The 20,309-nt window shown below is 43.0% G+C and overlaps 1 protein-coding gene across 2 annotated transcripts in view; it reads left to right on the top strand.

The window, feature by feature from the left end:
- DIRAS2 (DIRAS family GTPase 2) overlaps positions 1-7,129 on the top strand; it is a 34,104-nt gene extending 26,975 nt beyond the window's left edge. For both annotated transcript variants that reach the window (XM_083187641.1, XM_083187631.1), the window contains exon 2: positions 316-7,129. In XM_083187641.1, the coding sequence (XP_083043767.1) occupies positions 354-953 (600 nt within the window). In that variant the 5' untranslated portion in view covers positions 316-353 and the 3' untranslated portion in view covers positions 954-7,129. The remainder of the gene's footprint in view (positions 1-315) is intronic.
- Positions 7,130-20,309: the final 13,180 nt, after the last annotated feature.

Below are 20,309 nucleotides of genomic sequence, written 5' to 3'. Positions count from 1 at the left end.
GGCTCCATCAATAACCTTCTTTTATTATGTGATCGAAGAGAAAATAATTACATTTGAGATGGTAACTCGCAAGCTACAGGAGCAGCCAGGATGTAGCAGAAATGTATTGTCTCTCATTTTCACAAAAGCTGAATTGATACCTATGTGTATTGCTTCAGTGTTATTTAATTACATCGTAATCTACAGGTGAAATGCGTGTATTGATTTGTGTTTTCTTACTTATTACTTTTGGAAGTTTCCTTTTTCTGTTATTAGAAATGCATAAAAAAAAAATACAAGAGCAAAATAATAATACATCTATCTTTTTTATCTTAGGTGTTTTTCCCAAGAAAAGCATTTAACCATCTGCAAAAATGCCAGAACAAAGTAATGATTACCGAGTGGTGGTATTTGGAGCTGGAGGAGTGGGTAAAAGTTCCCTGGTACTACGGTTTGTCAAAGGCACATTTCGAGAAAGTTACATACCGACCATTGAAGACACCTATAGACAAGTGATCAGCTGCGATAAAAGTATATGTACTTTGCAAATCACTGACACAACAGGAAGCCACCAGTTCCCTGCTATGCAGCGTCTGTCTATATCCAAAGGACATGCCTTCATTTTGGTTTATTCAGTCACAAGTAGGCAGTCCCTGGAAGAACTGAAGCCAATCTATGAACAGATCTGCCAGATAAAAGGGGATATAGAGAGCATCCCCATCATGCTGGTTGGAAATAAAAGTGACGAAAACCATAACAGGGAACTTGAAAGCACGGAAGGAGAAGCAATAGCAAAAAAATGGAAATGTGCCTTCATGGAGACATCTGCCAAGATGAACCACAATGTGAAAGAGCTGTTTCAAGAGCTTCTAAACCTTGAGAAACGCAGGACTGTGAGTCTTCAAATAGATGGCAAAAAGAGCAAGCAGCAGAAACGGAAAGAAAAGCTGAAAGGGAAATGTGTAGTCATGTGAAGCAGTATTAATGTCAGTACAATGAAGTAGTTCTGTACTCTAGCAGCACTGCAGAAGATCGACAAACAGCATGTACAACACTTGCAAATGCACTAATATATCACCTATAAGCAAATGGAACATCATTTCCCCAGGTCACCTCAAAGAGTTTGAAGTACCATTCCCTAGAACTAAATATTTTAGCTCCAATTTCATTTCAATTCCACATTGGTTGGTATCCAAAGGGACTAAATGATCATTTCCAGCATGTAATTTGCTATAAATGATGATTATGTAGGAAATGTAGATTCATTTTTTTAATAGATACAGACTGAATATATAAAATTGCATGCAATAAACATGCATTTCAGAATACAAGATAAAATAAGACACCTGTGTAATGTTTAAGCACAGGGTTTCAGCTTTTGCAACTGGTCATACATTTGGCTTTACTGAGGAAATATTAAGCGCAAATTATAAATATGTGATCTGTAACGTTCATGCATGACAGCAAATATGAGCAGCAACTTAATCCATTTTTAAGATCTATTTTATAAATATATAACAGGGAAACATGATTTTGTCCCATTTATAATATTCCTTTATTATTTAATTTTTTTACATACCAGATTAGATTCTCCCAATTTCTTACATGTTAAAGGGATTGGAAAACCTCTGGTGAAAAGCCAGCAATACGGTTGGTCAGGTAGTTATCCCTAGTCATCAGATACAGAGCAGATCCGGGCACACCAACAGGTCACTTCAGTCATCACTGGGGTCTATTAGTGAAGTCATAAAATGGCCGTACACAGGCGGATAGCAGTTGTTTTCCATCTGCAATCTAGTAATCAGATAAAATTCCTATGTATTTTGAAAAAAATCATTATCAAATATCACTGCAAATTTGTAAATTGTGGAAATTAACCAATACCACATGGGAGATTTATAAAGTTTTGTAAAGAGATAAAGTAACTTGAAAAACTTCCCCACACCAACCAATCAGCTTCTAAATGTCATTTTACATCTAAGTCTAGAATAACAACAGAAGCTGATTGGATATAAGAAACTTCCCCACTATATCTCTCACCGAAGATTTGCTAAATCTCCCCTAAGGTATGTTATTGTTGTCTATTTGATCATTGTACGACTGGCTTTACTTCAGAGAGCATTCTTAGGCCAATATTCAAATACCAGCGAAAAACCAACGGGTGTATTTTCCAAGATGTTTCGCAGTTGGGGGAGGGGGGGGGGGGGGGGGATGGGCTAACCAATTTGGATGTAAAAAAAAAAAAAAAAAAGGCAATCAGGTGAAACAAAATCCTTGATAGCCGTCTTATTTGGCTATTAAAATAGCCCTGTGGTGCTAAATTACCCCAGATCATTTATCAGAGGTACAGTAATTGAATATTGGCTTAAGTCTTTTTAGCATGTAATGAAAAAGTAACTGTGCAACTTTTTATTTACATGCAATTCAGATATACTGTAAAATACTTCCGATACTGTATAATACAGAAAGCTGTTGACAAAACTGTAGTCTTTCAGCTCTGATCCTCGTTATTATATATATTATTTATTATCAATATTATTATTATTATTATTAGTTTTCCAAAATTCAACAGAAATATATGGGAAAAAGCACATGCATTTTATACATTGAAGAAATCCTGCATTTTGCTGTACATATATTTTAAGTATTTACGACTGTAGGAATTTGTACTCATCTGATTCGAATTCTGACTAAAGGAAGTACCATAACAGGTTATTAGCTAGAACATGACACTACAATTTGCCTCCTGTACAATGCCTACTGTGTGTCTGGAAAGGGTTATTTGTTATTTTCCTAAATGTATAATGCTAGCATCATCACATTAACCTTGTCTTACTGCGAGCTGCTAGACTGGCCATTAAGGGCTAGATATATCAGTCTAAGTTTACCTTGGCTGGCAACATTTTGTGTCATTCTGTATTGCCAAGTCATCAAGAATTAGATTTAAGTAAATGAAGTGAATAATATAGTATAGACTTTCTGACATGACAGTGCTGTCCAACTTTTTGGCGTGCTGCGTTGTTTGAAGCCTTATAGCTTGGGGCACAAAAAAAAAAAAAAGAAAATAGGCATAGTCAGTGTGTTGTCTATAACACGGTATAAGGTACAGTGATAATAAACGTCATTTGTGGCATGAACAGTTAGAACGTACATAGGATCTGTATAGCTGGTCCCCTTAATGAAAAGTGCGGTAAAAGAGTAAATATATGGACTCAACCTACCAGCTACTGTACATGGCAACCACTTTCCTGTGCCCATGTTACAAAGCACAAGCTAATGCAGACAATAAAATGCCATGTGCCCAGAAAAAAAGGTTCTTGCGCACCATGGCCATGACCATTATGCACAATCTGATGTTCAGCATGGCGACCTGATGGTCACCATATACCACTCAAATAGTATAACAGTCTCATGACCATCACTGACCTATTGCTATGCTATAACGACCCGTGCTAGCATAACTACCTCAGTCCTGTTTCCATAATATCCCTGCCTCTAACCGAAAAGACTCATTTACTGTATAATAGTCTGCCATGCACTTTCCTTTGCATCATCACATATCAACTATAAATTCTTATGATAGCATATCAGGTCCTTACTTCGATTGTGTTTCTCTATTGGCTAGTCTTCCCTCTACACTGCTTGGGACAATCCCACGATTCCCATAATAAATACCCAGAAGTCTCATGTCTTCATCTGATGAAGCCACGGGTGATTTCAACCAGTGGTAACACTTTCATGTAGTGAATACATACCTGTAACTCAGTAGCTGCTAGTTAATCTATTGAAAGTACTGCAGCGAGTAAAAGATGTCACTATTACTTCCACCATTTGGACAGCACTATCATAGTATAATGATAAGTAGCACTACCATCAGTACATTTACATATGGTAAAGTTTGATGATTGATGAAATAAAATGATTTTTAATATACTACATCTTGAAGCTGATAGCAGTAGAACGGTAAATTAAAGTAATTTATTAATGTTATTTTTTGGTTTGGTGTTGACATATTAAATCTGTACACGGGAGGCAAATCCATACACTTTGAAAAATTACAGACACAATTTTTTTTTACTAACGTTCTGGAGTTACAATACACAGACATAAAAAATACTTTGCTACAAACTGATGATCACAGTAGGTAATAAATACTAATTATTACTATTTAAAAACTTTTGTAGCATGGCATTCAGCATACAGCATACAGCTCTGTTTAGTAGTATGAGATCTAATAAAGCACAATGAGGAAAAAGTTGCTACAGTAGGCCTATACCTGTAGTGTGAATCTATTCCAAAAACTATTGCTAGATTTAAACCATTTAACAGAATTCTATATTCCGGATACATTAGTCATCATTTAGCACTTGATAGGTTGACTCTAGAGAACTGTTCTGTTGTATGTTATATTATAAAAGGCAACAGATGGTAAGTTTGTGGTACTTTTAAAATGTTACCAATTAATGGCTACTCTATTTTTCTGCAGCATAACTACCCTAATGGACAGGTTCAAGAAACAGCTGTGCTTAGATACCATGCATTAGCTATTTCTAACACTATTTTACTAATAAGAAGCACTTTTCAGCTCTTCTAACTTGCTGTTATTCTGTTCCTTAAAGGGTAAAATTCACACCAGAAAAGGCATTTGTCATTCACCAGTTATTTCTTTGCCAAATACAAAAATGACTTTTTGTTGGCCAAAAGAATTGACTTATCATCATGAGGCTGATGGAGAGTTGGCCACAACTTTGCTGAAAACCCCCAAATTGTATTCATGTGCACTGTTGCTACTCTTATGTGTAGGTCTCATTAGCTCATTAGCACAATTTAGCTCATTAGCATTTACACCTGTTTTATGTTTGGTATTTGTCACATACCCTAACATTCAAGCTTTTAACAGTTTATTTTGTTTATCAAATACACCTTCACTATTAGTCTACAGTACTACAGGGGTTCTCAAACTCGGTCCTCAGGACCCCACACAGTTCATATTTTCCAGGTCACCTGTGGATCTTTGAAATGTGACAGTTGGTGATACACCTGTGCCCAGCTATGTGACCTGGAAACCGTTTGGAGTCTGTGAGTATTAAGTTCGAGAACCACTGGTCTCCTATAATACTTTAAACTCTCTATTTCATGGTCTAACAACTCTCCATCTCGTGCTCTAACAACTCTCCTTCTCATGATATAACATTTTTGCATGTAAAAACTCATGCACAGATAAACTTTTTATATCCACAAGCAATAAAGAAAGCACTGTGTTATTGGTGCACTCACATTGGCCAATCACAAGCGGTTTGCAAATGCTGGTGACTGCCATCATTAGTGTATATTTTCAAATGTCCTTGATCACCCATAAGTAATACACAGTTCATAAGTGTATACTTTCACTTTGACAGTCTACATGTGTTCACAAATACGCAAATAAGCAATCACGGATTTCAGTCTCGGTTAGAATGTCCCTACCCTACACCATCTTGCCTCTCCAGGTGAAAGAGAGCATAAATCTGCATAGGCTCCAATTCCTGCAGTTCTCACTGCGTCTTAATATGTCTGTATAACACATTCAATAAGGATTCATTTGTTTCACATGCCATTTGTCATACCTCCCAACCACCCCGCTTATCGCGGGAACAACCCGTTTTTTTTAGGACGTTCAAGTGTCCGGCAGTGTCCCGGGGGGGGGGAGCAGGGGGAGTTGTGAGCCCCTCCCTGTCCTCCGTGAATAGATGCTATGCACATGCGATTTACAATAACTGGAAGGAATGTCACAGGCCAGATACAATTAATGGTAGATATAGGTTATAATCTAGAAAAGACCAACATAAGATATTCATAACAGGGTGCTAGGTTGGTGGTGCTCTCAAAAGCACAGCATCTATTCTTGCATCCAAAGGGGCTGGGGACATAGCCAGCAGCTCACGGAGCTGCTGAGCATGCCCCACAGCGGTGAAAATGGGAGTGTGGCGTCGCGGCAGCTGCGTGCAAGCTGTCCCGACTCCCTCCCAAACGAATGTTGGGAGGTATGCATTTGTATAAGTCATAATATAATATTCTGGAACTTACATATGTAAATATCTTACAGTATGTCCTGGTGTATAACTAGAAATGTATGGTCCCCATAGCAAAATATTAATGGGTGTTATATGCACCATCATACTCAAACCTGCTCCACCCCCATGTAATATGCAATAGGGCAAAGTACGAAATACTTAAGTAACTACATTAGTCTTATTTGTATAAAAGGTAATTTTATCCTTAATATTTCCAAATCAGTTTGTACTTTATGACACTTTTTTCACGTGGGATAGTTCCTCCTATTATGTTTCCCTAAAGCAGAAGCAAAATTGACATCATTTATGTAATATCGTTAGTAAATACAAAGGATTTGTAATACTTTGGAGCACTTATGTAAATAAATATGTAAAAGTTTGAAGAACAGATCTTTAACAAAAGTAAAAATGCATCAAAACATTTTATGATGAAAGTAGTTTCAACGGGATTCATAACTTATATATTTTATGTATATTTTTTTATTCATGCTTTTAGAAGATTAACCATTTAAAATAATAATGAGATTCTGGACATCCATACACAATTACATTCATTCGCAATCAAATCAATTAGTAAAGCCATCTATATATTTGTCTTGCATGGATACAAGCAAGGCCACTAAGCAATATTATATATGAACCGGTAAATCCTATCATATTTTTTACCCTTGTATGGTTATTGTAGTTTTTGAGTACTTTTTGCATAGAGTATGCTGGTCAAAATGATTGTTATGCTATCATTGGTACAAAATGCTTATTTTGGTAGTAAAGACAATAAATTGTAGAAAATATAAAATAATATACAGCTTTAATATATTTTATGTTTTTTCCCTTTATGGAATGTATGCAAATCTACACAAGGTCTTTATTATGTACATAAACCATTGGATATATTGAACATGTAAGATGAATTTAAAATGTTAACACAAGAGCATGATATTTATTATACTACATGGTAGCATTCAGATTGTATTGTTGAAATGTCATCTATTTTACTCAGTATACAGATTAAAAGTCATCTGTGCCTACATGTTTCTATGTTTCCAGTGCTGTTATAAATTTAAAGACTCATACAAGAATAAAGCTTTAAAGTACAATTTCCTGTTTCTAGAAAATTATTATAATGTTAGCTGCTGTATAAGATGTCTTTGGTTTAACAAGGAACTAGAAAAACTACTGCAAAAAAAAAATATAGTCACCACAGTAAATTGTAAAAAGAACATGTTTATATTTTTAATTTAATAAGTGTCATGTTTATTGCCACAAAATACTTTGGCTTTGTGGTTTGTCCTTCTGTACGCATACTTATATTTATGATGTTGGAATCCTGACACTGGTTAAGAAGATGGACGGGTAATATATTATATATATATATATATATATATATATATATATATATACACACAGAGCAAAAGTCCTTTAGAGAGTCCAGGAGGGACCCACATACCCATACTTATATTTATGATGTTGGAATCCTGACAGTCCTTTAGAGAGTCCAGGAGGGACCCACAAAGAAACAGGCGGCACTCAATCAGCTGTAGACAAAGTATCCAATTTTTATATACAGATAGTGTCAGAACTATACAAGCATTGCCGACGTTTCAAAGCCGGTGCGGCTTTATCTTCAGGGCTTGTGCTGCATGAAAAGTGCAGATAGTGCTGTGAAAGACAGAAGATATATATGGGTGCACATAATTGATGTTTACTTAACATAAGTCCCAGAAGGTTGCCCTGCTTCACATAATGCCAAGCTCCAGCAAGACCTCACCCTAAATATATTTGTATCTGGGCAGCATGGACGGTGTAAAGGTGAGCATTACTACATCACAGCACTGAGGTCATGGGTTTGATTCCCACCATGGTCCTAGCTGTGCAGAGTTTGCTTGCGTGGGTTTCCTCTGGGTCATCCGGTTTCCTCCCACATTTCAATTAGGCTAATTGACTCCCAACAAAATTAACCCTAGAATGAATGTATGTGCTTGTACATGTGGTAAGGAATATAGATTGTAAGCTTCCCTGGGCAGGGACTAATTAGAATGTTCAAATTTTAATTAAATAAATAGAAATCCACACAATAGGTAAACAAGAGCATATTTGCAAGAAATGTGCTCCAGTGCAGGCAGAAATCAGTGGAGTGTAATTTTAAAGCAACAGATGCTCATCTGTATCATTATTGGCGCACAGATTTGGGAGAAAAATTCACATTTCTTTATAGAACTGACCTGCAGCACAATGAGATTATGCATTTTGAAGATGGACGTTATATCACTGCTGAAGAATGGGCTACAGTTTACTCATGAGCATCAATATAAACTAACAATTTGGGACTACAGGTTGAATATCCTTATCCAAATATCCGTTATCCAAATGAATCCAAAAACCATAATCTCCAAAATGTCCTTTTATTTTTTTGCTAAAAACCTACCTGGGACATCTGTAACTGGCACTACTGGGGAAATAACAGGTAACTGGCACTAAATATGTGCAAGGACATGATTGGTTGGCATTCAAATTCAGTGTCTAAAATAGGACGCAAACTTTGTTTCATGTTTTAAAACCTTGTTTCATGCACAAATAAAATATATTTGTGTGAATTGTATGTGTTTTATGTGTTTATACAGCATAAATGCAAGATACTGTACCTAAAGATACCTCATTCAAATATAAAAATATTCCAAAATACGGAATTATCCATTATCCAAAATTCTTCTGGTTCCAAGAATTTTGGATAAGGGATACTCAACCTGTACCAGTAAATGATGTGCTTCATTTTCCAAGCTTAAAAGGTGGGCTGTTGTCTATAAGCAGCATTATATCCAGTCCCATGATATACAAAACTGGAAAGTTTCTAATATCAATTAATATTATCCTTTATTTATATGGTGCCACAAGGGATCTGCAGTGCTGAATTACGAATACTCAAAACAGTGTCCTACATTTTAATAAAATAAAGAATGAGTACAGGGTACAAAAACATAGCTGCATCAGTAGACAACACTGAAATAAGTATCAGGTTGGTATAAAACTGCAGGATTTGGTGATATCGAAGATGGTTTAAGTAAGAGAAGGAAAAGCACACGAGGGAAGAGGATTCTGCTCCTGAGCTTACATTCTAAATCCATTAGTCAAGCACATATCCTTGCAAGGGAGGAGTGATCTACACAGGAGAACCGAACATTTCTCAGCCTTCTATAATGGATTAGTAAATTAATTTACCCTCCATATGATACTAAAAATGCAACATTTACAGGGATAGATGCATTAAGCAGTGATAAGGGAGGAGAAGCGAGCCAGAGGAGAAGTGGCCCATGGCAACCAATCAGCTGCTCTGTGTAATTTTATATTATGCACATTACAGATGTTACTTCAGTGCTGATTGGTTGCCATGGGCCACTTCTCCCTCTTTATCACTGCTTCATACATCTATATCATGCACAATAACTATGAATGTAAGCATACAGTACAGCACAGTCTGCCTTCCACATGGATGCATGGCCGGTTGCTTTAAATTCTCTTGGATCATATCGCTCATTCACCCATGCTTTCATTTCTGCTGTTACTATACAGTACTGTACAGTATGTCACAGAGCTGCATTGAACATTAGACTGCCTGATTGAAAAGTGGTACAAAACAAAACGATTTTTTGCGGGAACCATTTGTAATAAGGCGGCTGGTAAATTCCAATGGTGCTTGGGGCTACGCTTGAGGTTTATCACAATTTATACAATATTATTGTATTAAAAACTGTATTAATGTGAATGCTGTTGTAATTCTAGTTATGGTCTCTGCCCGCCACCATTTTTTAAACATGCTATTGTATATAGTCTATCATTCAGACCCAGGGACTCAATGGGGGTATTTCAAGCTTAGCCCACCCTTACGGTGCTACATAGAATATTTACAAATTGGAGGTGGGCCAAGACTATTGGCCATGAAGGAGCCCAACAATATGGAGCTATGCTCGGCATACAGTACACAAGTAAGTGAAAGCAAAGGTGGCTGGAAAATGGCAATGGCGTTTCACATATCCAACCACGGCACTGTAATGTATTTTTCATTATTGGAGAAATCGCCACCCACCTGCGAAGAAGTGCAATTACATACTTTTGCATGCTTTCGCCATACTACGCCTTAGTGCGCCGTAACAGGACATTTCTCATGGTGAGACAAGAAAGCCAGGATGGCCGGCCAACGGTATAGATGAGCGTGGCTACATAGGCTATTGTTTCTTCATTTTTCAAAGAAGGAGTCTAGGCACACCTCCACATGTTTGTCACACTCCTCTACCAGTACTGGGTCCCAACAAAGCTGATAATGCTCATGGAAACTGTAAAGGCAGAGGATACAGAGACATATTAATGGCATTCATATGGTGCACCCAAAAAGCTTATAGGAACTGCACAATCAGGGCCAGACAAAGGATCTCATACAATCAGCCTGTCCAACCATAATGGGTTTTGATTGTTGCATAAAAGCAAAATAAAAAGGGAAAAAGTAAGGCCACAGTTTTATACACAAAGACTTGTGTGGTAATAAGAAATTACCCACACCAGGAGGCAACAGGTACATATTGATTTTTATAGCCTTATATTGAAAAAGAACAAATATGATTTTTTTGACAAATTACAGGACTATTTAACAATAACAAGTAAAAAAAATGACAATAGAGGATACTTTTCAAGACACAAAATAGGGAACGTTCTATGCCATGTTAGGAATATATAGAATGTCAAAAGATAATTATGTATACACCATGACAAATTGTGGTCACTGAATGAAAGAGCGGAACCTTCACTGAAATGACCAAATGCAAGATTTGGGGCTAAATGTAATCGCCTCCGAGTTCTTGAGGTATGGGATTTTTGTGTGAGTCTGCCCATTTTTTCAAAGCAAGGTAGTGGGGGGTGGGGTAACGGTCACTAGAGCTGCTGGTCTCTATTAGAGGGAGGCAAACCTCTAAGGTACAATATAGAGAGAGAGTGGGTGGTGAGACCTGTGCTAGTAGCTCCTGTAATAGGTTTTAATGACTGAATACCAGTGAGTGGTGTGTCATGGTGTGAACATAGGTAGATGCAATGTGAGGAGGTGGAGGGGGGGGGGTCTGCACGATGTGCAGCAATAGTTCAACAACACTCGTAACTCAGGCTATGATTGCAGATGGAAAGAGTCTAAGTCAGTGTTACAGGGTGGTGGCACAGGAGACTGGCATCCCATCCTCCCATGGTGCACACTTTATCTGTAGTTGCAGGATGCGCTTTCGATTCTGTCCTCCATGCTGTGCACGCTTGTGTTGCCATCTCGATTTGCAGCGGGTCTGCAACTCGGGAGCACATCCCGCAACTACAGGTAAAGGATGCATCACGCCAGCCTATAACAAAAAACTGTACTTGTTTCCTAGCACGGCGCCCCCCATTTCCATGGTGCTTACAATGTTAAATGCACCCCCATTGTCAACGCCACCCTCACTATCAACGCCACCCCGAAGCGTGTCGAGTGCAGTGAGCCCGCGAGGGGCGGCGGTACGCGTCCTCTGACCTTTTCATACCCCCACTATCCACGTCGGCGTGGAGTTGATTTTAGATAGTGTGGTGAGCTCAGCTAGCCTCCGAGCCCGAAGCGTGGCGAGCGCAGCGAGCCCCGCGAGCCCCGCGAGTGGACGCGGATTACTTAACATGTATTCCGCGGCCCCTCGCGGGGCTCGCTGCGCTTGCCACGCTTCGGGCTCGGTGGCTCGCTGCGCTCGCCACACTATAGTCGACTCCACACCAACATGGATAGTGGAGGTATGAAAAGGTCGGAGGACGTGTACCGCCGCCCCGCAGGGGCACGCTGCGCTCGCCACGCTTCGAGTTGGCGTTGATAGTGGGGGTGGCGTTGACAATGGTGGTGCATTTAAAAATGTACAATTATAAATCGCATCACATTGCATCGCATGCCATTTGCTGCCATGCGATGCTATGCAATATTTAATTGTACATTCTGGGTTATTTACCCGAATATCGCATCGCATACCGTGCTAGGAAACAATTACCCCAAAAAATAACAAAAATAAGTACAGGTAACAAAGAACACCGCAATACAATATGCAATACTGCTTAGATGTATCTAGTGAGGGAGAAGTCAGTATACTACTATGGGCTGGCAGCCATAGGCAGGAGTTGAGCATTTACCAGCACAGGATTATGCGGGAAAAGATGATCGCTGAGTAGGAGAGAGCAGTAAGTGAATTGTGAGAAGAAGAGGGCTATGACGACAAGAGGGAGGAGGGCCCTACTCTGAAGAGCTTACAATATAGTGGGAAAAGGAGACAGAAAGATAACATGAGGTGCAAGCAAGTGGGAGGTGGCCTGATGGCAGAATGTAAGCAAAGCAGAGATGGTCAAGGCATGAGGTAGGGGGTTGGAGAGCAGCCTCAGGACTAGGTTATGCAGCAGGAGGGTACGCTTTGATAAATAGGTGGGTTTTCAGTACCCGTCTGAAGCTTTGTAATGTCGGGTACAGTCCAATGGAGCAGGGGAGCACTGAAGGGACGCAGCACGGGCAAAATCTTGAACTTGACCATGGGAAGCAGTTAGCAGGGAAGGGGAGAGCCAATGGTCATTGGTCGACCATGGAGGGCGGAACGGAGTATGAAGGGAGATGAGGTTGGAGATGTATGGAGCTGTGGGATAGAGATGGCCTTGTAAGTGAGTGTGAGGAGTTTGAAGAGAATTCCAAAAGGGAAAGGGAGCCAATGTAGATTTTGTGAAAGGGGCTGTGGCAAAAGTGGAGCAGAGGGAGAGGTAGATAAGCCTAGCTGCAGAGTTTATTACAGATTGGAGTGGAGCTAGATGGGAGCGAGCAAGGCCAGTGAGGAGAATGTTGCAGTAGTCGAGCAGTGAGTGGTTGATAAGTTTAGTTGTACTTTGGGAGAGAAATGGCCTGATGCAAGCAATGTTACTTAACTGGAACCTACAGGAATGCGCCAGAGCTTGGATGTGGGATGCAAATGACAGGGAACAATCAAGAGTGACACCCAAGCAGCGGTGTTCGGGAACAGGGGAGATGATGGTGTTGTTAAAAGTGTCATAGATATTAGCATGGAGTGTTACTTTGGCTGGGGGAAAGATTATGAGTTCAGATTTATCCTTATTGAGCATGAGAGAGCACTCAAGCATCTAGGAGGATATGGCAGAGAGGCAACTGGAAACCTAAGAAAGGACAGTGGGGGCAGATCAGGAGATGAGAGGTAGAGTTGTGTGTCATCAGCATAGAGGTGGAATTGTAGGCCAAAAGAGTGAATGGGTGCACCCAGTGAGGAGGTGTACAGGGAAAACCGAAGTGGGCCAAGGGCAAAGCCCTGAGGGACACCAACAGGAAGGATGGAAGGTGGTGAGGTGGAGCCAGAGGCGGATACTGAGAAGGATCAGTTGGTGATGTAGGATGTAAACCTGTCAAGGACAGTGCCAGAGAGGCCTAAGTTTTGGAGCATGCAAATCTATCCCAGATCTCACTAGCTGACCCTGGATTAGACTTTTTGTTATGGCCCCCTACATACAACAAATTGTACAGATTGTTAAATATTTTTTTGTATTTGCATAACATCCCACCAGCTTTCTCTCCTTAGAATACAGGTTATATTGTAAGAGAGTCCCCATTTCCTAGCAGTCTGATCTGTGGTGAATAAACTTGCTAAAGATGTGTCCCTGTTTACCTTAGTGGAAATCACCTGCGAGATGCAGCACAGATCCCTTTTGGCGCCCTACCCCCAATAATTTGAAATTATACATTTTTTGCACATTTTAATAGGTCATACAAAATGAACATGGTTAATTTGGTTAGATTACAATATATATGACTATTTAGCCTATACCAGTAGTTCTCAAACTGTGGGTCCTGACCCCAAAGTGGGTCCCGACTTTGGGGCGCGACATGGGGTCGCGACTCCATGTTGCTGACCTTCAGGCTGATGACTTTTCTAATCTCAGTCAGTGATTCAAGGAGTCTGAAAAATCTGTTGAATTGTCTGTTACTTCAGAGACCCCTGCCATCATTTGGTGCCTCCACAATGCTGTGATGTATGTGCTGTCTGCTGACTACACATGTGATGTGATGACCTTCTGCAGTAACTTGCTAGGGTTCTGTCATTATTTTTAATGTCTGATGGGGTCCAGAGCAAAATAGTTTGAGGACCCCTGGCCTATACATTTAAATTTTAAATATAATTTTTTTGGCGCAAGCTTTTCCTATCTTTGGATGACCAAAGGGATAACATACCAACTTTTTATTTTTAGCAAACCCTCACACATCCTTGTTACTGAAAGAATTACAGGGTGTCTGTACAGCAAGCCTCATGCTGGCATCCTGATTGTGTTCTACAGATATTGTGTGGTGAATCGGTTCACAAACACATACTGTTCCTTTGTGACTACACTTGCTTGCCACCTGCGCAACAGATTTCTTTTTTATATTTAGCGTATCAACATTTCTCATCCATATTGGCAGTAAGCTCTAAATGGTTTTTAAAGGGCAATGCCCAGTATTACTTAGGGAGAAATGTTTAAATACAAATTTTCTAACAATATTTCTCTGTAGCTCTAACTACTGTACTTAATCATCTTATATTAAAAAAGTTTACAAATTGATAATTTTTTATGATTAACAAATGACAAATTGTAATGACTCATAAGACAACATATTAACAATTTGTGACGAATTTGAAGAAAATACATGCATTTTAATATCAAATAAATATGTATTTGTCTTGACAGGGTATTGTCCAATCGCTGTGCCCAATTATCCCCCCACAAATGACATAACTCTCTTGTTGGATAAAATTGGCCACAGCAGCCATCTTTATTTAAACCATACAAATTTAACAATAAACCAAAACATTTCCCACGGAAGGTGGTCCCCGAGGCCCTCAATAAATCTCTCCACACCTCTGAGCACTTCCAGGAGTTGTTACCCCCAGCCGATAGCGATTGGCTCGAGGGCACCAATTGTCAACACCCAGTGCTCATTAATTAATCTCACCCAGGGGAGTCCAGCCCCCTCATGGGGCCCTCCCCGCCGCATAATTAAGCCTCAATGCCACCAACCTCGAGGACCCCCCTCCGCACAGGCCACTGTGACAAAAAGACATCCTATCAATAATTCTTCCTAAAAAACTATAAAATTAGGGAGGGTGGGTGGGAGCTGTTCAGAAAAATCTCCCAGTGACCCCTATTTCCTGCCTGCACTCAGCTTATATACCCTTACTACACCCCGTTAAGCCCCTCCCCCTATGACCCTCTCCTTAGACACCCCTTCTATGACTGTCTAGCTAGTAGCTCCCTCCAAACCCTGTCAGGGGAGCCTACCCCCAGGCTTTTGCCTCCAGTCCGGCTCCTACATGACAGGGTATTGTCCAATCGCTGTGCCCAATTATCCCCCCACAAATGACATAACTCTCTTGTTGGATAAAATTGGCCACAGCAGCCATCTTTATTTAAACCATACAAATTTAACAATAAACCAAAACATTTCCCACGGAAGGTGGTCCCCGAGGCCCTCAATAAATCTCTCCACACCTCTGAGCACTTCCAGGAGTTGTTACCCCCAGCCGATAGCGATTGGCTCGAGGGCACCAATTGTCAACACCCAGTGCTCATTAATTAATCTCACCCAGGGGAGTCCAGCCCCCTCATGGGGCCCTCCCCGCCGCATAATTAAGCCTCAATGCCACCAACCTCGAGGACCCCCCTCCGCCACCAAGCACGGGGTTAAACCCTTGACCCCGGGCGACCCCCCCACATCCGGAACGCTGTTTCTATTCCTTCCTGTAGTCCTAAGGACCACACATCTATCCCTACAGCGTTCAAATGCACACCGTCCCCTCTCCAAAAGGCACCGGTACCAGACTCGAGTTCCCTGTGCCTCACCACCACCGCGCCGTTTCTAGCCATAAAACGCCCAATTGCCCTGTTGACTTTTATCCGTGCCTTATTGATCTTGTCAGCCGACCTTGCATCTCTCCAATAACGGCGCGGCACAATATCCGACCAAACCGTGATCACTTCCGGGAACATTGCCCATAAACGTAAGAAATCAAACTTGATATCCCGTATCAACTCCCTAAATGGTCTGCCCCCAAGATCATTCCCTCCCACATGCAACACTAGTATGTCGGGAGCCCTATCGAGCCGAACAAAACGATGAAATTCCTGCAACACTCCACTCCATACCATACCGCGCTTGCCCAGCCAGCGAACCACTGCCTCCTCTCTATCCAAACCTAGCTGGCGGCCGTTCGGTCTGACATCAGCCCGCAAAGCTCCCCAAAAGACATATGAATGTCCTAGAATCCAAATCAGGCACGGGGAATGCCCTGAAATAGAAAGAACACCGTCAGCCTCAACAATCACCTAACCGAACATAGGAACGAAAACGAGATGATTCCCACCGCCCAATACGCTTGATTATCTCATCTCCCAAACCCATCCTAGCAGCCTCAGTTGCGGCCCCAATGCGAAAAGAGTGACCCGCGTAGTCCTCCCCCTTGAGGCCCAACGTCCGCAGGACTGCTCTGAACACGCTAGTGAACTGGAACTGAGATAAAAAGGACCCATTCACATGCATCAGCAGAGGATCCCTCTCTCTGCCCACTCTGACTTCCTTAAATACCCGTACCCGAGCCACCGGGCACATTTCCGAGCCCGGCACAGAGAAAAGAACTAACTTCTTCCCCCTCCCTAATTGATCCGTCTTAGACCTCCTCACCACTAGCTCCACCCTATCCACGTATAAATCCACATCCTCTCCTAACAAACCTCCTGGCCTGGAGACGCTTGGACTCACGAGCTCACCAATCCGCAGTGCCCCAAAGAAGGCAAGCGAAAAAGCTGCCCCAAACAACCTTTCCTCAAAGTTGGAACTACAGACCTCTCTTAGCTTACTGCCCATATTCTGCAACAACTGGAAGGACACCGGCCTCCTCTGATCCTGCACTACATGCCCTTTCCTCCAGCCTTTTAAAGCCTGCGCAATCAGGAAATTCTTTGTGACATCAGGCCTCCCACCTGCACGAAACCCAAAAGCTAAGCCTGCCATACAGCGCGTGATCTTTGCCACTGACCAACCAATCTCCTTACAATGGCCTATGTATAACAAGACAGCCAATTCATCATCCTCCTCTCTAAGACCTACTACCTCACGCCATTCTATCCAGCTACACCATTCCTGGTTGTATGCCGACCATGTATTTGGGGCCAAGGATTCCCTGATGAGCTGATCGACTACCCGTCCAGCAGAGCCCAGAGCCGACTGGGGAACCCGGTCCCTTCCCTGTCCGCCTCTGGCGCCAACTCCCGGAAACGATCCCACTGTGAACGAGATAAAGAATCCGCAATGCCGTTAGAGACACCGGGAACGTGCCTGGCCACAACCCACAAATTCAAAGCCAGACATTCCAATACCAACTGCTGCAAAATAGTAACCACTGGCGGTGAAGATGCCGACAATTGGTTGATAGCCATGACAACCCCTAAATTATCGCAGTAGAAACAAATCTTCCTATCGCGGAACAGTTCACCCCAAACGACAACTGCAACCAGAATAGGAAACAATTCCAGCAATGCTAAGTTTTTTACCAAGCCTCTCTGCACCCAAGACTCCGGCCACTGGCCCACACACCAATGTCCCTGGTAATAAGCCCCAAAACCGCCACTCCCAGCAGCGTCTGTGAAAAGGTCCAACTCTGTGGCCACGCAAGTGTCTGACATCCACAAGGCCCTGCCGTTAAAGGTTTCCAGAAAAGATGCCCACACCCGCAAGTCCCCTTTCAACTCACTGCCTAACCTGACAAAATGATGAGGAAGTACCACCCCTGCTGTTGCTGCTGCCAAACTCCTGCTGAAAATGCGGCCCATCGGCATAATGCGACACGCAAAATTCAACTTACCCAGCAAGGACTGTAATTCCCTCAATCTAATTTTCTTCACCAGCAACGCCCTCCTAACTTCGGCCTTCAGACCCAACAATTTTTCCTCAGGCAAGCGGCACTCCATATTCACAGTATCAATGACTATACCCAAAAAACTGATCACCGTCGCAGGGCCCTCCGTCTTGCCTGGAGCAAGCGGGACCCCAAAGTCTGCCGACACCCTTTCAACAGTCCTCAACAATAAGTCACATACCCCGGTCCCCCCAGGACCTATACATAAGAAGTCATCTAGGTAATGAATAACTGAACTGCACCCAGAGACATCCTTAACCACCCACTCCAAAAAGGAACTAAAGGCCTCAAAATAAGCACACGACAAGGAGCACCCCATCGGTAAACATCGATCAACAAAAAACTCCCCATCCCAACAACAACCCAACAAACGCAAACTAGTTGGATGAACAGGCAGCAAACGGAATGCCGATTCAATATCCGTCTTTGCCAACATGGCCCCTTTCCCAAACCGCTTCACCCACTGAACAGCCGCGTCAAACGATGTATACACCACCGAGCATATGTCGGGGTCAATGCCATCATTGACCGACGCCCCTTTTGGGAAGGACAAATGGTGAATAAGACGAAATTTGTTCGCCTCCTTCTTTGGCACCACCCCCAACGGAGAGACTATCAAATCTGGCCATGGTGCCGCCTTAAACGGTCCCGCCATACGACCCAGCTGCACTTCCTTAAGCAGTTTTTCTTGTACCACTTCAGGATGCTCCCTAGCAGACTTCAAATTCCTCCTAAAACTCCCTGAAACCTGCACATCAGAAGGTATCTTAAAACCTTCCCTAAACCCCTCCTCCAACAAGGAGGCTGTCTGCTGGTCAGGATACCTACGCAGATAACCCAGCATCCTTTCCAGCCGAACCGGTGTCGCCCCCTTTGGAACTACCGTCTCGTGACTTCCCTCTAAAGCATTTATTTGCCCCATGGTTCCCTCCACAGGAGGAGCATTCATGTTTAAATTTGCATTTTGCTCCAAACCGGCATGCCCCATCATTAAAGGCAAAGCAGAGCCCCTTCTGCACGGCCATCCCACTTGTGGTCTCTCTCGGCCCCCCCCCCATCCCCACGAAAGGGCTGCCCACTTTTTATGGGGGCCGTTACCTTCAACCATAAAGCAATGTCTTTATGATCCCAACGAATGTTGGGGCGAACCGCCTTCCTCTGCCTGAACTGTTCATCATACCTGAGCCAGGCCAAGCCCCCGTACACCCTATATGCCTCCCCTATCGCATCCATGTAACAAAATAAGCCTGAACAATTGTCAGGTGCCTTATCCCCAATCACGCTGGCTAAAATAGCAAAGGCTTGTAACCAATTCGTGAATGACCGCGGTATCAGCCGGTACCGCCGCCGTTCCTCCTCCTCTTTTTTCTCCTCCTTGCGGGGCCTATCCAGATTAAAACGCTCTAATGGGAGCAGTGAAAATATATCCACGTATTCCCCTTTCCAAATCTTCTCCCTCACCTCCTGCCTCAGGTGTGCCCCCAATGGCCCCTCAAAGCATACATACACCTCCCCTTTTGCAGTGTCACTAAGCCTTCCACTCTCCTCCTGCGTCACCACACTACCTCCTTCAGCCCCTGGCCCACTGCTCCCAAGCACCACACTGCTAACCGGCATCCCGCTGCTAACTGGCACCACACTGCTAACCGTCACCACACTGCTAACCGGCACCCCGCTGCTAACCGGCGCCCCACTGCTAACCGGCACACTACTACTGACTGGCACACTAATGTTAGCTGGTGTGCCCGAATTCTGTGGCGCCCATGCCGCCGCCGGCGACGGCCCCGCCCCCTGCCGCAAACCCACCAACCAATCTGCAAAACCACTCAATAGCTCAGTAAAGCCCCTATTCATCTCCCCTTGGAGGGCTAACCCTCCCCCCCCCTGACTTTGTGCTAAAGCATTAATAGACATAGAGACAGACTCACCAGGCTGCCTGGGGGCTGTGAACCCAGCAGCCGCAGGTCCAGTGTCCTGACGATTCCCAGCCAATGGGGAAGGACCAGGTATCTCTCCATCATCTGCAGACGCTGCCATCTCTCTTCTCCTGTCATCTCGACCCTCAGGTACAGCACCAGCCGGCGCGACCGCGTTGGGGGCGGAGCCAGCTGTGCGTCTCTCGCTCCGTGTACCAGGCCTGCGGTCCGCAGCCTGTACGTCTGCCCCCCTGGCACGACTCACCCCGCGCTGGGCAGCAGCATGCCCCGCATGCCCCGCCGCTCCCGGTCCAGAACCACGCACCGCCGGATCTTCGCGCACGTGGGGGGATCCCCCCCACGCGGAGGGTTCCGCCTGCATGTAG

Source organism: Crinia signifera, chromosome 1 (assembly GCF_055691185.1).
Source record: "Crinia signifera chromosome 1, ASM5569118v1, whole genome shotgun sequence".
Classification (NCBI taxonomy): domain Eukaryota; kingdom Metazoa; phylum Chordata; class Amphibia; order Anura; family Myobatrachidae; genus Crinia; species Crinia signifera.
Note: the sequence above shows the minus strand (reverse complement) of the source record. Positions and strands in the feature narration are given on the sequence as shown.